This window comes from Pavona decussata, unplaced genomic scaffold (assembly GCF_977016875.1).
Source record: "Pavona decussata unplaced genomic scaffold, jaPavDecu1.1 SCAFFOLD_126, whole genome shotgun sequence".
NCBI lineage: Eukaryota > Metazoa > Cnidaria > Anthozoa > Scleractinia > Agariciidae > Pavona > Pavona decussata.
The window spans coordinates 226,485-243,427 of NW_028145540.1; the positions used below are offsets into that span (position 1 = coordinate 226,485).

At 36.4% G+C, this 16,943-nt stretch overlaps 1 protein-coding gene across 1 annotated transcript; it reads right to left on the minus strand.

Moving 5' to 3' along the window:
- Positions 1-691: 691 nt before the first annotated feature.
- Positions 692-16,566, minus strand: LOC146469220 (cation-dependent mannose-6-phosphate receptor-like). The gene is made up of 7 exons (XM_085123583.1): positions 16,552-16,566; positions 15,867-15,986; positions 13,855-13,988; positions 6,331-6,427; positions 3,905-3,975; positions 2,637-2,763; positions 692-1,637 (listed from the first exon to the last, which is right to left on the minus strand). The coding sequence occupies exons 1-7, from the start codon at positions 16,564-16,566 to the stop codon at positions 1,563-1,565; spliced, it is 639 nt and encodes a 212-aa protein (XP_084979709.1). The 3' UTR covers positions 692-1,562.
- Between the last annotated feature and the right edge of the window lie 377 nt (positions 16,567-16,943).

Consider the following 16,943-nt stretch of genomic DNA (forward strand, 5'->3'; position numbering starts at 1 on the left):
AATAATAATAATAAAAAAAACGAAGGGGCCCTCCCCAGGATCCCTACTGACCATGCACAAGAAATTTTTAAAGTTCTCGACTTTTAATTTTTGTGGTCGGATGAGAATGGATCAGTGCAAGTTTTGTACCAGCACAAATGTATGTTGTGCCGCTAGCACTAAGGACACAAATGATAGATCAGGGAATTATAAAACTGCAGTGTATGTTAAAGTGCTAAAGTGAACCCATGAACCGCCCATTGAGCGTTAGCCCTAGTAAGGAAATAGGAGAAAAAAATCTCCCAGCTGGGCGGGATATCAAATTGAAGTGCGATCTCCCATTTCCTTACTAGGGCTAATGCTCCTAGGAATTTCATGGCTTCGCTTTAGCACTTTAACATATATACTGCATAGTTAATTCTCTGATTCACCATTAATATCAGCACAGTTTGGATCCATGCAAGCTTTGCACTGGTAAAACGTAAATGTGGCCAAAGGAATTTGGAAAAGTAGTACCAAGACTTCCAAACTTGTCAGAGATTTTCGGGGGAGACTTCCAGAGAGATCAGCTGGGAGCAACGTTGAGAAAAAAGACACTTTCCTCGGCTGCTAGGGAACATGAAATATTGAGTGCAGCTGTATTGACAGGCTAATACTTTCAAAATAAAAAAAAAAAAAAACAGTTGTAAAACAGTGATGTAAACGAAGCTCATACAAAAAGTTATTTCAGTTTTAATAAATTTTAACAAATTGACAAATTTGCGCTTCTATGACTCCTCTTCAGTAATCGTCTAAGGTATAGAATTCTAATTATATTATTCTATGCTTATGGACTATTCTTATAACAACCGTATTCTCTTACTTCCTTGGTATAAAATAACTAAAATATCAATATTCAAAATTATGTATGTGTTAAATAATTATTATTAACAATATTTCTACTATTTATGGATGAGAGAAAACTTACAATTTGAAAAAATTAATAATAATAATAATAACATAAAAAATAAAAACCACAGCAGTTTTCAGGTAAAGAAATGGCTATACTGCTCAAGACAAAAAAAAACTCAAATTTACTAGTCACTAAACTGTACTAAAGTGATAAATTTTACACCAAGATATCAAATTTCTGGTTACAAAAATAACTCTTTGGACACCTCTACAAGAATTTCATCTTGTTTGTTTCTCTTGCATAAATAGGACTTCATCGATTTATAAAATATAGTGTATGTAACACCATGACAGTATACAATATTGATTGACAGAATGCAGTATTCATCCTAATAAGTCCAATTAAATATACGATCACTTTCAAAAAGACTCCAACATTCAACTCTCTCACAACACACAGCTTCCTAACAGATAAGGTCATTAAATACACATATTTTTGTTAAATCTTCCTGCTGGGTGTCTGTGAATACACATGTTACCAAGTCAGTATTGCACTTCATTGCTCCTCCAAGAAAGACACCTCTTTTAACACTGATTGTGTTTGCCGTTATAGAGAACTCCCTATGCTATAATCATTGACAAGAAATTATATATTTATTTCATTTATCTGTCATTTTAATTTTATTAATTAATTATATTGATTCATATGAGCTTTGCTTCCTTGAACAAACACGTTTGCAACATTCAAATGAGAAAACTACACCATCCTACGATGAAAGAAAAAATGCCGTAAGTAAGAAGCCAGTACATAGTACTGATCAGTAGTACCGTCAAAATAATTATTGAAAGACTGAGTGCATACCCATCTTATGTTAAATTCCACTGACTCAATATTTTGGCCTAGTTTTTCTCGAAAACTTAAGCACACCAGCAAACAAGTTATGGTTATTTTCTTGACTTAATAAGTTACCACAGCAACAGTATAACCTGTTGAGAACACCCCTAATTTTACCCTTAAGTAGGAAAAACAAGCTCAGGGACCCCATTTTGTTTATTATGGAGCTGTAATCAGTATGTTCAACTTTTTGCACAGTTAAAAAAACATTCTATGGAGGAGGTTCAAAGCCACCTTAAAAAAATTTAAGGTAACTCTTTTCATAGAACTTTTGAATCTGAACATGCTCACCTAGCTCGTTTTTGAGTTATAACAACTTATAATAAAGGTTTGGGTAGAATAGGTAGAGAATTTGTGAATGGAACAATCGGCGCCTAAATTTTTTGAAATTTCATTCCCGAATGTTAATTGGCTGAACGAACAGTGCCCCAGATCACAAGAAAAAAGGAAATCACCACCAAAGATAAAATATCTTGATGTGCAAACAGATTTTTCCAACCACTATCATGAGAAATATGGCAAAAACATTAAGGAGAAGATGCAGGATGATCATGAGGATAAATGGTGAAATTACTTTTTTTCACTGTAAACTGTAGTTCCCTGCGCCGGGTTGTTCGAAAGCCGATTTATGCTAATCCACGATTAAAAGTTAATCAAGGTTGTCATTGCCGCTCGCTAAAATGGGTTTAAAGGCTAATTTCAAGCTAAAGGTAAAGAAAAGTCTAAGTCAAAACCGAGGGCCAAAAATCTTTTGGAAGAATCTATGTTGATTAGCAATAATAATATTAAACTTGAGTCAAAGTTTGCATTAATCCAGGATTAGCTTATCGGGCTTTGAACAACGTACTGGGCCCTGATGTTTAACACTAACCTTCACAAGTAGAGGAAAGTCAATCCAGAAATTCACATTGGGGATTAACTCCTTTCCACTAGCACCTTTGGAGTATTTGTTAAAAAGAATACCAGCTACAATATAGACCACCAGTAAGGAAATAAAACTAGAAAAAAAGGGAAAAAAAAGTCAATTAATAAAAAGTAAACTGAATTGAGTATTACTTAATTGGCTGTTCAAGAAATTAATGAAACAAACAAAAATGCATTTTTTACATTTCTCGAACTTTATAATATTTCATTTAATTAATTTTGATGAGTTAAAATTGTCGGGGCATCAAAACAAATCTAGCCCATAAATCAGACATTTTTTCAGAGGAAGGAGAGGGAAAAAAAAATTAGGCATTGGCCTCAGCTTAGGCTGCGGGCAAGTTCTCTCATGAGAATAGAGAGCTTGCTGGCAGGCCACATCTGGAGTCAATTGATGGCCAAGATTGGTGGGGGGGGGGGGGGGGGTGGACCTAGTGGCAGGTTGAAAGCTGTTGCCTAATAGGAGCCTGGTAGCCTGGGGCACCCCCAAAAATGCTCTGGACACCTAAAGTAAATGTTTTTGCAGCAGCACCTAACACTTTTTTTGTTGGGCTAATAACTTCTTGTCTTTTGGGATTTTTGGCTCCTTGGAATTTTTCTTACTAGGCAATTCAGCCTTGAGGTTAACAAAGAAATCACTTTGACTTAAAATCCTTCAATTCATGCATTAAACTATAATTACAAACTTGGAACATGATAAATAAAAAAGTGCTCAAAATAAGCATATCTTAAAATTACTCCTTCCTGACCACAAAGCATCACGTTTTCTCTTCAAGCATTTATGTTGGCAAACTAAACTTTGATAGCTTATTCTCTATAAGCTAAATATTCTAAAAAAAAAAGCACCTGACAAAACAATGCAAAACATAGTTTCAAATCCAGCTTGAGTAGGTTATCGTAACTGTTTGTGATTGTCTTCTTGTTCTTCATTGCTAAAATGTCTTTATCGTAGCTTATTTTGTTGTTGTTGTTGTTGTTGTTGTTAACATTTTCAGCAATCCTTGCATGCATGTATAATTATTGTAGAAATGTAAACTATCACATGTACATGTATGTAATCTATGCAAGTATTTCAGTCTGTAATAAAATTATTACAATATACTTGAAGGCACCGGTTGTGATTAAAATAAATAAATAAATAAATAAATAAATAAATAAAAAAGCTAGTAAAATACATATAGAATACTGGAAAGAGAAATATTACCAAAGTCCACTCACATTATGACGAGAATGCTTCCTACACTCAAACCAGATTTTGCACAGGCATACTTGGAATGAAGTTTCAAAAACTGAGAAAAAAAGAAGTGTTACAAACTATATATTTTAGTATTAGGTAATATTTAGGACAAGCTGGGTACTGTTACATAAGCATTAAATCCCTTCACACTACTGTTGCAAAGGATTGTCTGAAATATGAACAGCTGGCAGAGAAACAAGGATGACTGAAATTTGCAGGACAATCTTTCATCTAACGGCTTTCTTTTCTGATACGCCAGCGAGCTTACAGTGCAACTACTATTACCGGGGTCAGTTAAAACTGACCAATCAGATCACATTATGATAGAAACAGTGAATAATTCCAAAATTTTGGGTTTTAACTGTTTTCTTTTCTGTCTTCTAGTGATTGGTTCAATCCGCTTTAGTTGACATTCATTGTTCTTTCCCGCAAACTGATTGGCCAGCTTTGTTTAAGTGACCCCAGTAACAGTAGTCGCACTGCAAAGGGGGTTTATTTATATTATAACCCTCTGATCACTTTCTTTAACATGACTACTTTGTTTTGGAAAGGGGGGAAGGGCCAGTGATGATCATGGCATGATTGCTGGTGAACAAATGCAAGCTGACTGATTTAAATAGAATGTCATGAATATTATTGATTACACTGTCTCTCATCAAGTTAAACTAACAAGCACAACTGCCGTCTGACTTTGTTGCATGTGAAATGTTTATTTTTTATTTGCCTTCAATCTGTTACATGCACAAAGTACCACATTTCAAGGTGTATTTCCTTGGCCAGAGATCTAGCGAACTTTAGTGAGCTTTTATGAAGATCCCCCAAGAATGTTTCGTCTAACAGAAGTCCGAGGAAATTAATCAGTGGGTTTGAAATACAGTGTGTGCCATTAAAGCTATGCCAGGTTTTTGAGCCATTTTCTCCAAAACTAATATAGTTTTAACATTGTGCAATTCCAGGAAATTCAATACCTCCTCCATGGGAGGGATCTTCTTTCCCCCACCCCACCCCACCACTCTGAAAATGCCAATTTAGCTTCATACTTTCCTTTAATTTTTTTTACCTTTGAAGACCTCCCCGCCCACCTGGGATTTCCAATCCTGTCTGTCGGGACAAGGGGAGAGAATATGGATGTTTTCTGGAACTAAACATTTTGGACTGAAATAAACTGGGCATAGTTTGGCCAACTGGTCTGAAATTGGCTATTATACATGTAACCCTTTAAGCCCTAACTGTGATCAGTATTAAATTTCTCCTTGTAATATGAATGCTTATTCAATCCACAAGTCAAAAGATAATAACTTCTCCACAGTACTTTCATAAGAAAAGTCAGGGGACAAGATAGGAGAATTTGTTCTTTGACATTAAGGGTTACAGGGTTAATGGGTTCAACCAAGCAAGAGTGTATGATCACCATATTGATCTGAATTCCCTTTTAAAATGTAAAAACTGAAATTTAGCAGTCACTACTGAATAAACAAAATAATTAGAATGTAACTTGGTTCCATAGTATGCGTGGAGAAATGCTAGTGGAAAGTGCGCAAAACGTGTAAGCAGTGGCCGTCCGCCAATGGCCACTGGCAAGTGCGGGGAAATTAAATGTTTAGCCGACACCCAGTGGAAAAGCGTCGGAATAATAAAAGTCACGTGACCATACCCCTCACTGGCTTAGCTGGCTAAAGGGACGGTCTTATAATAATAATAATGATGATGATGATGATGATGATGATAACGATGATGATGATGATGATGATGATGATAACGATGATGATGATGATGATAATGATGATGATGATAATGATGATAATAACCGTTTATTCACAAATCTATCTACTTAGGAAAGTGAAAAGGAGATAAAAGAGGTTATCCCTTTCTAGTTTATCTCCTGATAACAAAATAAATTAAAACACTAATTTTTCACAACAGTACTGTTTAAGACAGGAGATTTTAAACTGCAATCTCTTAGTAGTGAAAATGAAATTAACCCACCTACAAAGTGAGTTTGTGTCACCTGTTAGGGTTTCTTTTGCAAATTTCAGCCAAGTGAGTACTGCATCACCTTTGTATGAGTTGGGTTTCTTCTTTGCCCTCCTTACCTTAATTTTGTTCAACAAGATGCCTATACTGGCATTTACGTGTGATGCTGTGCCTGATTTATTTCCATTGTGCGCTTCGCAGATTTTTAAAGCTACCCTCCCTTTGCAGTTGAAATATTGCGTTACAGTACTTGAGATCATACCAGAAATTTCTTTGTAACAAAGTCATGACAGGGACAGATACATAATTATCTGACTCATGTGGTATTCAGGGCTATTTACATTTCTTATTTATCTATTGCATTACATCATTCAAGATCATACCGGAAACTGTGTTTGAAAAAATTGGACCGTAAAGTAATATAATTACTTGCCACTTTAAGTTCATTTGTCGTCTGCGTAGTCCAGCCTAGAGATTCCAATCTTCCCTCTTCATGAGGATCACATTGCAAATATATATGTGTCGATGAGCTGGTGATATAAGAAGGACAAATTAAGAATTACAGCATATTGAACAAAATCCTATGGTCAGTTCTATTATTTTTGTCCTTTTAAATGCATTTATTTATTAATGTAACTGATAAACTATTAATAACTATAATTATTAAAAGTAACATTATTCAACATTTTTCACTTGTAAAATAATTATTATAAACAATGTTTTATTAAAAGGGTATAAATCTTACAAACATGTTCTAAAAAAGGAAATACCCAGTCTTTGACCATTCAGTCATCATCACTTGGAATAATGTAGTATAAATTTGTTTGGTGACTTGCCTTTTTTATACTGTCGAACCTCCCGTAAGTGTCCACCGATAATGTCAAGTATATGTGGTCGTTTACGGGAGGTGGTCGCTTACCAGAGGTCAGACCACAGGGGGTCTAAATTTCGGGTAACTTACATATAGTAATTGCAGAGACCTAACCCTTTTGCCAGAGCTTATCGAAGCCCAAAGTAATAGTTTTCTTTAGACTGTCTGATTTAGGAGCAAACAGTTAACGGCATTTTTCCAATGTTAAATTTCAAGCGTAAAACATCTACCGACTGAGGCTATTGTATCTAGTGTTGAGGCGGTTCTGTCTCGTCAGAGAGAACTATCAGAATCGGCCAAGGATAACATCAGAAGTAGAATTGCTTCTACTATACAATCATCCTCCCTAACTGACAGTAACTTGACTAAAGACGAACGACAAGCACTGAAACGACTGAAAACTGACGAAAACATCGTCATACTCCCCGCTGACAAAGGACGAGTGACTGTTGTTATGGACAAGACAGAATACTACGACAAAATGGACACTCTAGTTAACGAGAAACAGACATACGAAGAACTGAAACGAGACCCGACGCCATCGCTTCAACGTAAACTCAACAGTAAACTACTTGACCTTAAGAAAACTGACGTTATTGACATACAACGTTACAACAGACTGAGGTGCCGCGTACCGCAACCACCTAAACTCTACGGACTACCAAAACTACACAAACCTAACATACCCATGCGACCCATAGTCTCGTTCTGTGGGTCCCCGACTTACGAACTATCCAAATACTTGACTACTATACTGAAACCGTTGACAAACGAATCCCGACACAAACTGCATTCTACCGAGACCTTTATTGACGCCATCAAGACGGTACAAATACCTGACGACCACAAACTTGTGTCTTTTGATGTGAAATCACTGTTCACCAGTATTCCACTTCAACTGGCTCTAGACTGTACTGCTACCGCCATCGAGAACTCCACGACAAAACTGCCACTGCCTACAGATGACTTAATGGACTTACTGAACCTCTGCTTAACGTCCACGTACTTCCAGTACAACGGAAAGCACTACAAACAGTTACACGGAACAGCTATGGGCTCACCAGTTTCTGTTGTTGTAGCAGAAATTGTCATGCAGAACATCGAGGAACAAGCCCTAGCAACCTACAAACGGACACTACCGCTCTGGTTACGGTACGTAGACGACACCTTTACAGCAGTACACAAAGACGAAATCGACGATTTTCACGAACACCTTAACAGACAGAACGCTGACATACAATTTACTAAGGAGATCGAAGAAAATGGTAAAATACCTTTTCTAGACTGCTTAGTTACCCGTAACAACAACGACAACAAACTAAGTACTACGGTTTACAGGAAACCAACACATACTGACAGACTACTGGACCAGTCATCCTACAACCCTACTTCTCACAAAGCAACGACTATACAGACCTTAACAAGGCGAGCACAACTGGTTTGTGACTCACCTGACAGACTCGCAGACGAAAACAACTACTTAGACAACGTTTTCAACAAGAACAACTACAACAAGGACTTTGTTAGACGTAACACTTACAAGAACACTGAACCTAACGTCACAAACAACGACGCGACTCCCGTAACTACTGTAACTATACCTTACGTGAGGGGCACTTCTGAGACTATCGCACGGATTCTACAACCCTACAATATCCGTGTAGCTCACAAACCTATAACCACTTTACGACAGCTACTGACGAAAGTAAAGGACAAAGACGAACCTAACCGCAGACAGGGAGCAGTTTACAAGATCAAATGCTGCGACTGCCAGGCCACTTATATTGGTGAGACCGGCAGAAATTTAAACGTACGACTGACTGAACACAAACGAGCAACTAGAAATGGTGATATCAACAATCACATTGCTGAGCACCATTTACAAACGAACCACAGAATCGACTGGGACTCTGCCAAGTGCATTACCTACTGTACAAATTACTATCAACGACTCACTCTGGAAAGCTGGTTTACTAACTTAGAACAAGCGCCACTCAACCGTTGCCTACAACTACCTGCACCATACAAACGACTTATTGACAACAACAACGAAACAAACAAACAATAGACATTTTACTAACAATAGACCCACGGACTTTTTGACTAACAAAAGACGGATCGAAACGCACCAATCACTTTTTACAGTCATCACAGCCAATAACATCACGGCTTACTGACAAACGACCAATAACATCTGGACTTCGTTGACCAATCAGGTTAACAACCAGAGATGTATATACCACCTACTGACGTTCCAAAATTCACTTGACTCTGAAGATGACTTCCGCTCAGGTTGTCGAAACGTCAGTCAAAGTCACCACAAACAGTCCTTCTCAGGACTACACTCACCCGGATGATCATAATTTACGTACTTATGACTTTCGTTTTTGTTTGTTTGTTACATAATCCAGTTGACGTTCCTTATCGCCACTGCAATTTTTCTGTTGAGTAATTCAAGGTTGAGAGAGCCATCACCTGTCATGCATGTACATGCATGCTACATGTATTTACAAGATAAGAGAGTTTGTTTCCTACAAGGGATTCAACTAGGTTAAAGTTTATTTTAGTGTACACTATAGTGCATACGTATGTTATCAATCGTTTCAATGGTATTAGCTATTTCGGGAGACACTGCCAGTAGCTCCTGCTGTGAGTTTTGATATGGTGTCCGCTTTAATAATTATTGTGTGTGCCAATATGTTACAGCGACACATTTTGCAATTTCCACCCGTGAGAGAAACAGCAGATTGTGTGTCAAGTGGTCCCCTACAGGAGGTTAAAAACAATTGAAAATTTCAAACAATCATCTCTAAAAGTGGTCTCTTACGAAAGGTGGTCGCCTACGAGAGGTGGTCATCTACGAGAGGTTCCATCTATAGTGATTTGACTTGAAAACTTTTGGTATTTTGGAAAAGTGGTCGCTAATGAGAGGTGGTCACAAAGGGAGGTTCGACTGTAGCTGATTCTACCAATGTGGAGCCCATGGAAGTATTGAATTTAATTTTCTTCAAAAGCCTCAAAACTTTAATCGGGCGCTAATGCGCCTGCACTAAGTGTGGGGCAAGAAAAGTGTACACTGGGTCAGCATTTAAGATAACGGAGAAAAAGAACTGAATGCTCGGAACTTTCCGGCTGGCTTGTTTTTATCGGAAAAAAAATGGTGGAGCAGTGTGCATGTGGGACATTCAATTCTTCCCTGTTCTCTGTGTTGTAATATATGTTAAGACAAGACTAGTTTTACTCAGGCTCAGGCTGGACTCGCAAGGAAAACAATTCTTGTCCATGGATTGACCACTTTTAATTGGATTATTTTAGAAATTGGAGAGTGAAATTTTTTTTCGAAATTTCAAAACCTGACATGTTTATGCTGTTTGGCTTTATTCATCCTTTGCATGACATTTCCAGTTGAACTACGTCTTATTTATTGCAAATATAAAGTGATGCGTTAAACTCGTAGGAAGTCTTTTGTTGTTCATCTGTTATCAAGGACTTCAAACTAACATGCATGTTCAAATACATCTAAACAACCACGCCAAAGTATACGCTCCCACAGTGTCTTTTTTTTTCAAGAAATGCATTCTGATTCGCACTTAGTGTAAGACTTGCTCATTAGTTTTTGGCCCGAAACCTATGGTATGCAAATAAGGCTCAACTATTTAATAAACACTCACGCGCCGCTTAATCAAGCGCATTTGCCTAAAGCCATGATGTGTCAAGAGTGTGGATAAGCCTACAAAATTGAAGTTATACATTTCCAGCGGTCGTTTGCTAGTTCTTTATGACAAAATTAGTTTTTTAAACAGCATTGTTCTTTTCCTGTCAGTTTGACTATTGCTGATAAACAGATGCAACTAGTGCAAGAATAAAAAGCTATCCACATATCAATGACGCCCAGTAGCCTTCACATCAAGTAACGCTTCGCAATGAAAGCACGATTCACATTCATTTATTCATTTTGAAATTGCATGGATCAGTATTAACAAATCAAATTGTGCTCAATAGTCTGTAAAATTTGAGCTAACCAGTACGTTGTATAGTTGAAACAGCTTAGATAATTGATCACATGAAAATTATTATTTCAGTCTGCTCTTGCGTTTCTTTTCTACAAAAAAATTTGGTCATTTGTAATGCAAGACTTTTTGTAAAGAGCACAAGTTCATTATTAACTATTTGCAACTGGGTTGGGTTGAAAAAGTCCACTTCCATGTCACTTTCTTTCATATCTAACGCGCATTACATACCTTGTGGCATGGAAATGCTTTCAATTGTAAATTTCAGCAGACTGTGAAGGATGGGTTTACCTAAAACACGGTATCCAGAATCCGAAATCCGGAATAAAAAAAACAAAAATGAAAATTCGTCGACATGAAAATGTCAACGAAGGTTAAAGTCACTTGGGAAACAGTTTTTATAGCTCTTGAAAAATTATAATATCAGTCAGGAGCCCAGTAAGTTTGCCTAAGATTTCAATTGCTGCTGTTAAGCCTATGGTGTTAGTATTCTAAGACAGTCCCTTTAAAGCGTAAAACTTTAAAACACACCAGAACGACACCTATCTATGTTTATAAAATCAAGTACACGGAATCCGTAAATCAGGAAAGACTTCCTTTTCTTTCTATTCCTTTTTCTGTGTAACTTGCCGTATGCTGATTGGCTTGGGAGTAGGGGATTTTTGTTCTTTCGGTAAAGCTAGGGGAGAGAGATGTGTACGATTGGTGGTGTTTTGACAGGTACAGTAGGCAAATTAGCGCATTCACAATGGTGACGATGTTTGGGCATAAGGGTGGGAATGGGGCTTAAAATATTTAGACTTATTACCTCTAAATCAAAATCAATGCATCTACGGCTTCCAAGGTATCTGGAATTAGAGGATATAAAATAATTTGTTGTCTACATCTTGCTATTGTGATTACTAAATTATGGGAAATCGTTCACAGGCTCCTGAAGTTCTTACTGCATTTCAAGAAAGGCCATCGACATAAAACGTTTCCTTTGTACCGGCAGCTCGACACTCTTTTGTAAAAAGGTGCATAAATGAATACATGCATACATGATTAAACGTACTAATGTATGCTGGCAGGCATGACAGAACCTCGAGCGAGTGAGTGAGTGAGCGAAGGAACAAAGGGAATGAATGAATGAACGATCAAATGGACGGACGGACGGACAGATGAGTTGAAAAATGAATAAATAACTTTGCCTGCTGTCCATCCAGGGGCCCGTTTCTCAAAAGTCCCGGTAACTTACATGTATCTGGCCCGAAATCAAATATTCAAATGGAAATCTAAAGAATAAAAGTGCGGGTCGTAGCTAACAAACCAGTCCATTTTGTTTTGTTAACTGATAGTTTTATCATATTATCTGCAAAACTATTGAGACCTTGACCTTGAATGTAAACAACAACAGCTTTCCAGGCCTGTTAATTATCGGGACTTTCGAGAAACGGGCCCCAGGGTCGGTGCCAATTCGAAGCTTTTTTTTAGATGAAATCGAAGCCACCCCCATACGGACTTGTTTCAAGACTTTTTATATTATTATGCAAAGACAGTAAGTCTTGCGAAGAGTTGATGAGGGATAAACGCAACACAGACTCTTTTCTCTAGTTACGTTTCATTGTCTATCTACGTGCTATGGCGAAGGAAACGTTATCGAGTAGGAAGAGGTGTGGGGGTATTTAAGGGTACGTTTGAAGATTGGGAACCTTTATTATTCCAAATGAGTGGCTCAACTGCCTAAGCAATGGAAATCTAAGGGAAACTTTTGAAAATTTCGCTGGGTTCCTGACTGATATTACAATTTTCCAAAGCTATAAAAACTGTTTCCCAAGTGACTTTAACCTTCGTTTAAATTTTCATGTTGACTTAATTTTTTTTTATTATTATTCCGGATTCCATGTTTTAGGTAAACCCATGAAGGATAGCATAATACGAGCCAACCGTTCCAGTCATTTCCAAAGGTCAACTGAAATGTTTGACATCTTTCAGTCTGAGTTTGCAAACGCAAAAGCAGTTCTTTTTTTTAAATCATCTGTGAAACCATGAATTTTATCTCAGTTAAGTCAATGAACAGTCAACAATGTAATTTATTCTCTATTTTGAAACACTCATTCACAAAAAGAAAATTTATTCTCAAACAGCTGGCTGTCGCCTTCCAACACATTTGACCCAACTTCAGCAGCTGTGAAGTGGCTAAACAGTGGGCATGCAGAGATCACGGCGACCTAACCTAATGCCTACAGAAAGTGGCCAAATGAATTAAGTTCAGTTGGTGATCCGTGGGACTTGAAGGATTTCGTCTGCTCGAGAGGATTCAATGACATTATTCCTTACCTTCGTTTTGTCTTATAATATCTTGTTGAACGTACCATAACATGTAATATTCTAAAAAATTTTACAGTATTATTGCTATAGATCTCAAATGTACAGTAAGAGACTGAAAGAAACAAGTTGAACTACATTATTAAAATGAAAGATTGCCGTGCTGATTAACGATCGGCAAGCAAAAATAAGCAAAAGTCAGTGTCATCATGACACCATTATCAACAATCACTGATAAAATGTCTGAAGCTCCTGATTTTTCTTTTTGGTGCTACCAGTATTTTAAGTTGTGCTCCTAAAACTTTTAGCCATGAGCCTTAAATTTAGGCAGTGCGCCTAGAAATTTACACCTGGTAGCACAGGTGCTCTTAAACCCCAAAATAAACTTTGAGCCCTGATAATTGAGGACCATGCCTTGTTCATATAATCTATCCAGAAATGGAATTTTCATTATTTGCACTTTGATCTGGGCAACTTCAAAATACATATTACATAAATGCACTCTTGAAACGACTGACAAGTCAGGTTTTCAAATAACAAGTTCATTAAATAGAATCTAGCGGAATAAACTTGTTTGACCAGGTTCAACTGTCATATCACCATGACTGAATGGTCAAAAAATGTTACTAACAGTTTCCTTTAAATAACATTTTTAAAATGAAGTTTTTTTAGCCTTAATTGTTATTAATAAAATAATAATATAATATTTTTTCAAATTATTAATATTTATCAATTTTTTATTATTTCATGTAAAAAAATAATAGTAAACCTTGCGGATTCTCCTTGCACGTCCATTCCTTTGAATGTCAAAACGCAGCTTTCACTTGTTTCATTGTAGCTATAATCTGCTGTGTCCTGATTACCAATATCAAGAAGTGCCACTCTATCGACACTGTAGCAAACCTGATGGACAAGTAAAAAAAATTAATAAGCTTGTCTCTGGTGAAATATAATTGACAATAACCAGTTATAAATTGCCTTGCTTAAAAAAAAAATAAATAAATAAATAAATAAATAAATTGACTTGCAGGGTAAAAGAGCAGTTCTCAGTTTGCCATAAAAATTTTCTGCCCATATATACACTGTATAATTATATATTATAATTTATTTATTTATATAATTATTATTTTATTTTTTTATTTATTTATTTACTTATTAACTTATTATAATTATTTAAAGGCAACCTCCACTCTTACAACAGATTGACATTAAATTGTTGGAAACAGCTGAGGCATGGTTGGTAACTGAAATTTAGCATAGAAGCATTGCTGGCTCTGAATTCCAAACGACACGCCCAATATTATTCTAAACCTCACTTCGAATTCTTCAAACCCCAATCCAGATTCTAAAAGCTCACTCTGAATTCTTCAACCTCACTCCAAATTCTACAACTTCACTCTGATTTGTAGTCTTACACTCCGAATAATTCACCTCACCCCAAGTATTTTCACCTCATTCACAGCCGTATAAAGTTGCAAGGGACTGGATTGAGCTTTCTCAGGGTTGGAAACTTAAATTTCTCAGCACTCGCCCTCTGGGTGAGTGATGTTCAGATTGTACTCACCCGGATACCTTTTCACACGCCAAATACTCCCCCCCCCTCCCCCCACATAAAATAAAGTACAGAAACAACTTTGCTGTTGTTGTTGATAGGTTTTTTCTTGGTGTTTTAGTTTATTGCAGGTACTGTTTTAGCTTACTATTAGGTTACAGGTGATTTAGTTTTTCCAGAGTCATTTCTTTGGCATCTCAGCATCTGTTCCATAGTCTGACACACTGAGCCCTTGATGTCATCTCCAACAAATCATCATTCTTTTCAGCGAAAACAACTTACTCCTCATCCTCCTCTTCTTCTCGATGTCATCTTCTTTTAATCTCTGGCATCTGCCTTTTGGGGAGCTTCTTTCACAAGCTTTTTTTGTGAGTTTTAGATACTCCAGGAAAATATATTGACATTTTCAAAGTGAATACACGCGAAGGAAACCAGGAGATTCGCCCTACACTTTAAACAGTCGCCATGGAATTCATAATTCAGTCTAAGATCTGCCTTTTCCGTTTCAGTTTCAGTTTATTCTTTTTTTGCCATTATTCTTGCACATCATTACAAGATAAATATAAATTAAAATATCAAAGATAAATAAATAACAAAAGAGAGAGAAACATATGGCTAGGATGCCTATACAGAAACCATTGGGGCTGTATTATTGTACAAGCTACAGGCTCCTCAAAAAAACTACAACTTTGAAGTCAGGATTTTAGGCAAAGCTTATTTAATTTATCAATACATTTAGGTTAAAAAGAAAGTACACAATTAAACACACACCGGCAGCAAAACATAAAACAGCGTGTTCAAAAAAAGGAGTAGTCCAAAAAAAGTAGTCCACTTAGGAGATGATCTTAATTTAGATTTAAACAGAAAAATACTCTCAGCATTTCTGAATTAAAGGAATTAAACAGTTTAGGTCCTTGAAAACTTCTTGCAAACTGTCTGATGTTCGTTCTACAGGGAAATAAGTAAAAGGAATTGCAATGTCTAGTATTGTAATGATGAATATGACTTGTGAGCAAAAACATTTCTTTGAATGCATCAGGAAGGAAGCCTTTTTTGAAAAGAAACATAAACTTTCCAATTTTTCTGAATAGTCATAAACTGCACAGAAATACTTAGGTATTATTAGGCACCATCCTTAACACCAGTGAGGAATAAAAGACCTCACTTCCCAGCCCCTTAAAATTAACAGACAAACTAAGTGTGATCTCTGGTTGAGATAAATGACTCACAGCTATGTCTTCACAATGGTTTATCTTGGGAGTAACAGAAGGGTTTGCTGTCCATTTGTCACATGGATTCCAGCTTACATGACCAGGAGCTCCCGCAAAGTTATCAACAATGTCCTTAAACTTGGAAAGAAAAATTGAAGGTGAAATTAAATTACATGTATGTTGAAGCAATTTATAAAAACATGCTAGTCTTTTTAATTTGATGTCATTTTAAATGTTCATAAAGTGAACATAATTTAGTAAGTATTCAAGACATATAATAAGACAGACAACTCCAAAAGTGAAACACACTCAAAACTGCTTCAATTAACAAATGAGGACAAGGGAGAAAAAATTCCTTTTGCATGTATGTATAGAAGTTCTCAGAAACAGTGCAAGCAACGTCCATCAATTCTTACAAACTGCTAAGAAATGTTATACATAAAAGCACAACTGAAATGTCATTTCATTCCAAAATATCCTGCTATGACATCTTTTCCAACCAACAATGTTCCCAGGGTCTCTCCTCTTCACTGGGAACAAGGTTGTTTTCCTTCTTCATCTGAACTTTTTTTTTTCACAAAGTTGTCCTTTGTTTAAACAACATATGCATCTGCTTTCCTCAGTGGATGCCATTTTGAATTTGCCAAATCTAACTTGAAAACAGATCTTGAGGCTGTTTCTTAAGTTTGTATGTAAAACTTACACAAGCACCTACCATGACAGTTACCCTTAATGGTGATTGAATAGAGCCCTCTGTTCAACTATTGCAATGTTTCACAATTTAATCTCAATCAGTGACTTTATTTATTTAATAATATATTTTTTGTGGTTTAATCAAAATATCGCAAAAAATATCAAGTCTTCAAAAACTCATTAATAATTCATAAGCCCCTATATTTTTTGTGGTTTAATTAAAATATCACAAAAAATATCAAGTCTTCAAAAACTCATTAATAATTCATAAGCCCATTGACCTATCAAATGGTCGACAATACATCACATGCACTGACGTTATATCAATAAACCTCCTCCTTATTAGTATGTGGTGTTTTATCAGCTGATAAAACACTCCTCATTAGTATGCGGTTTTTCTCG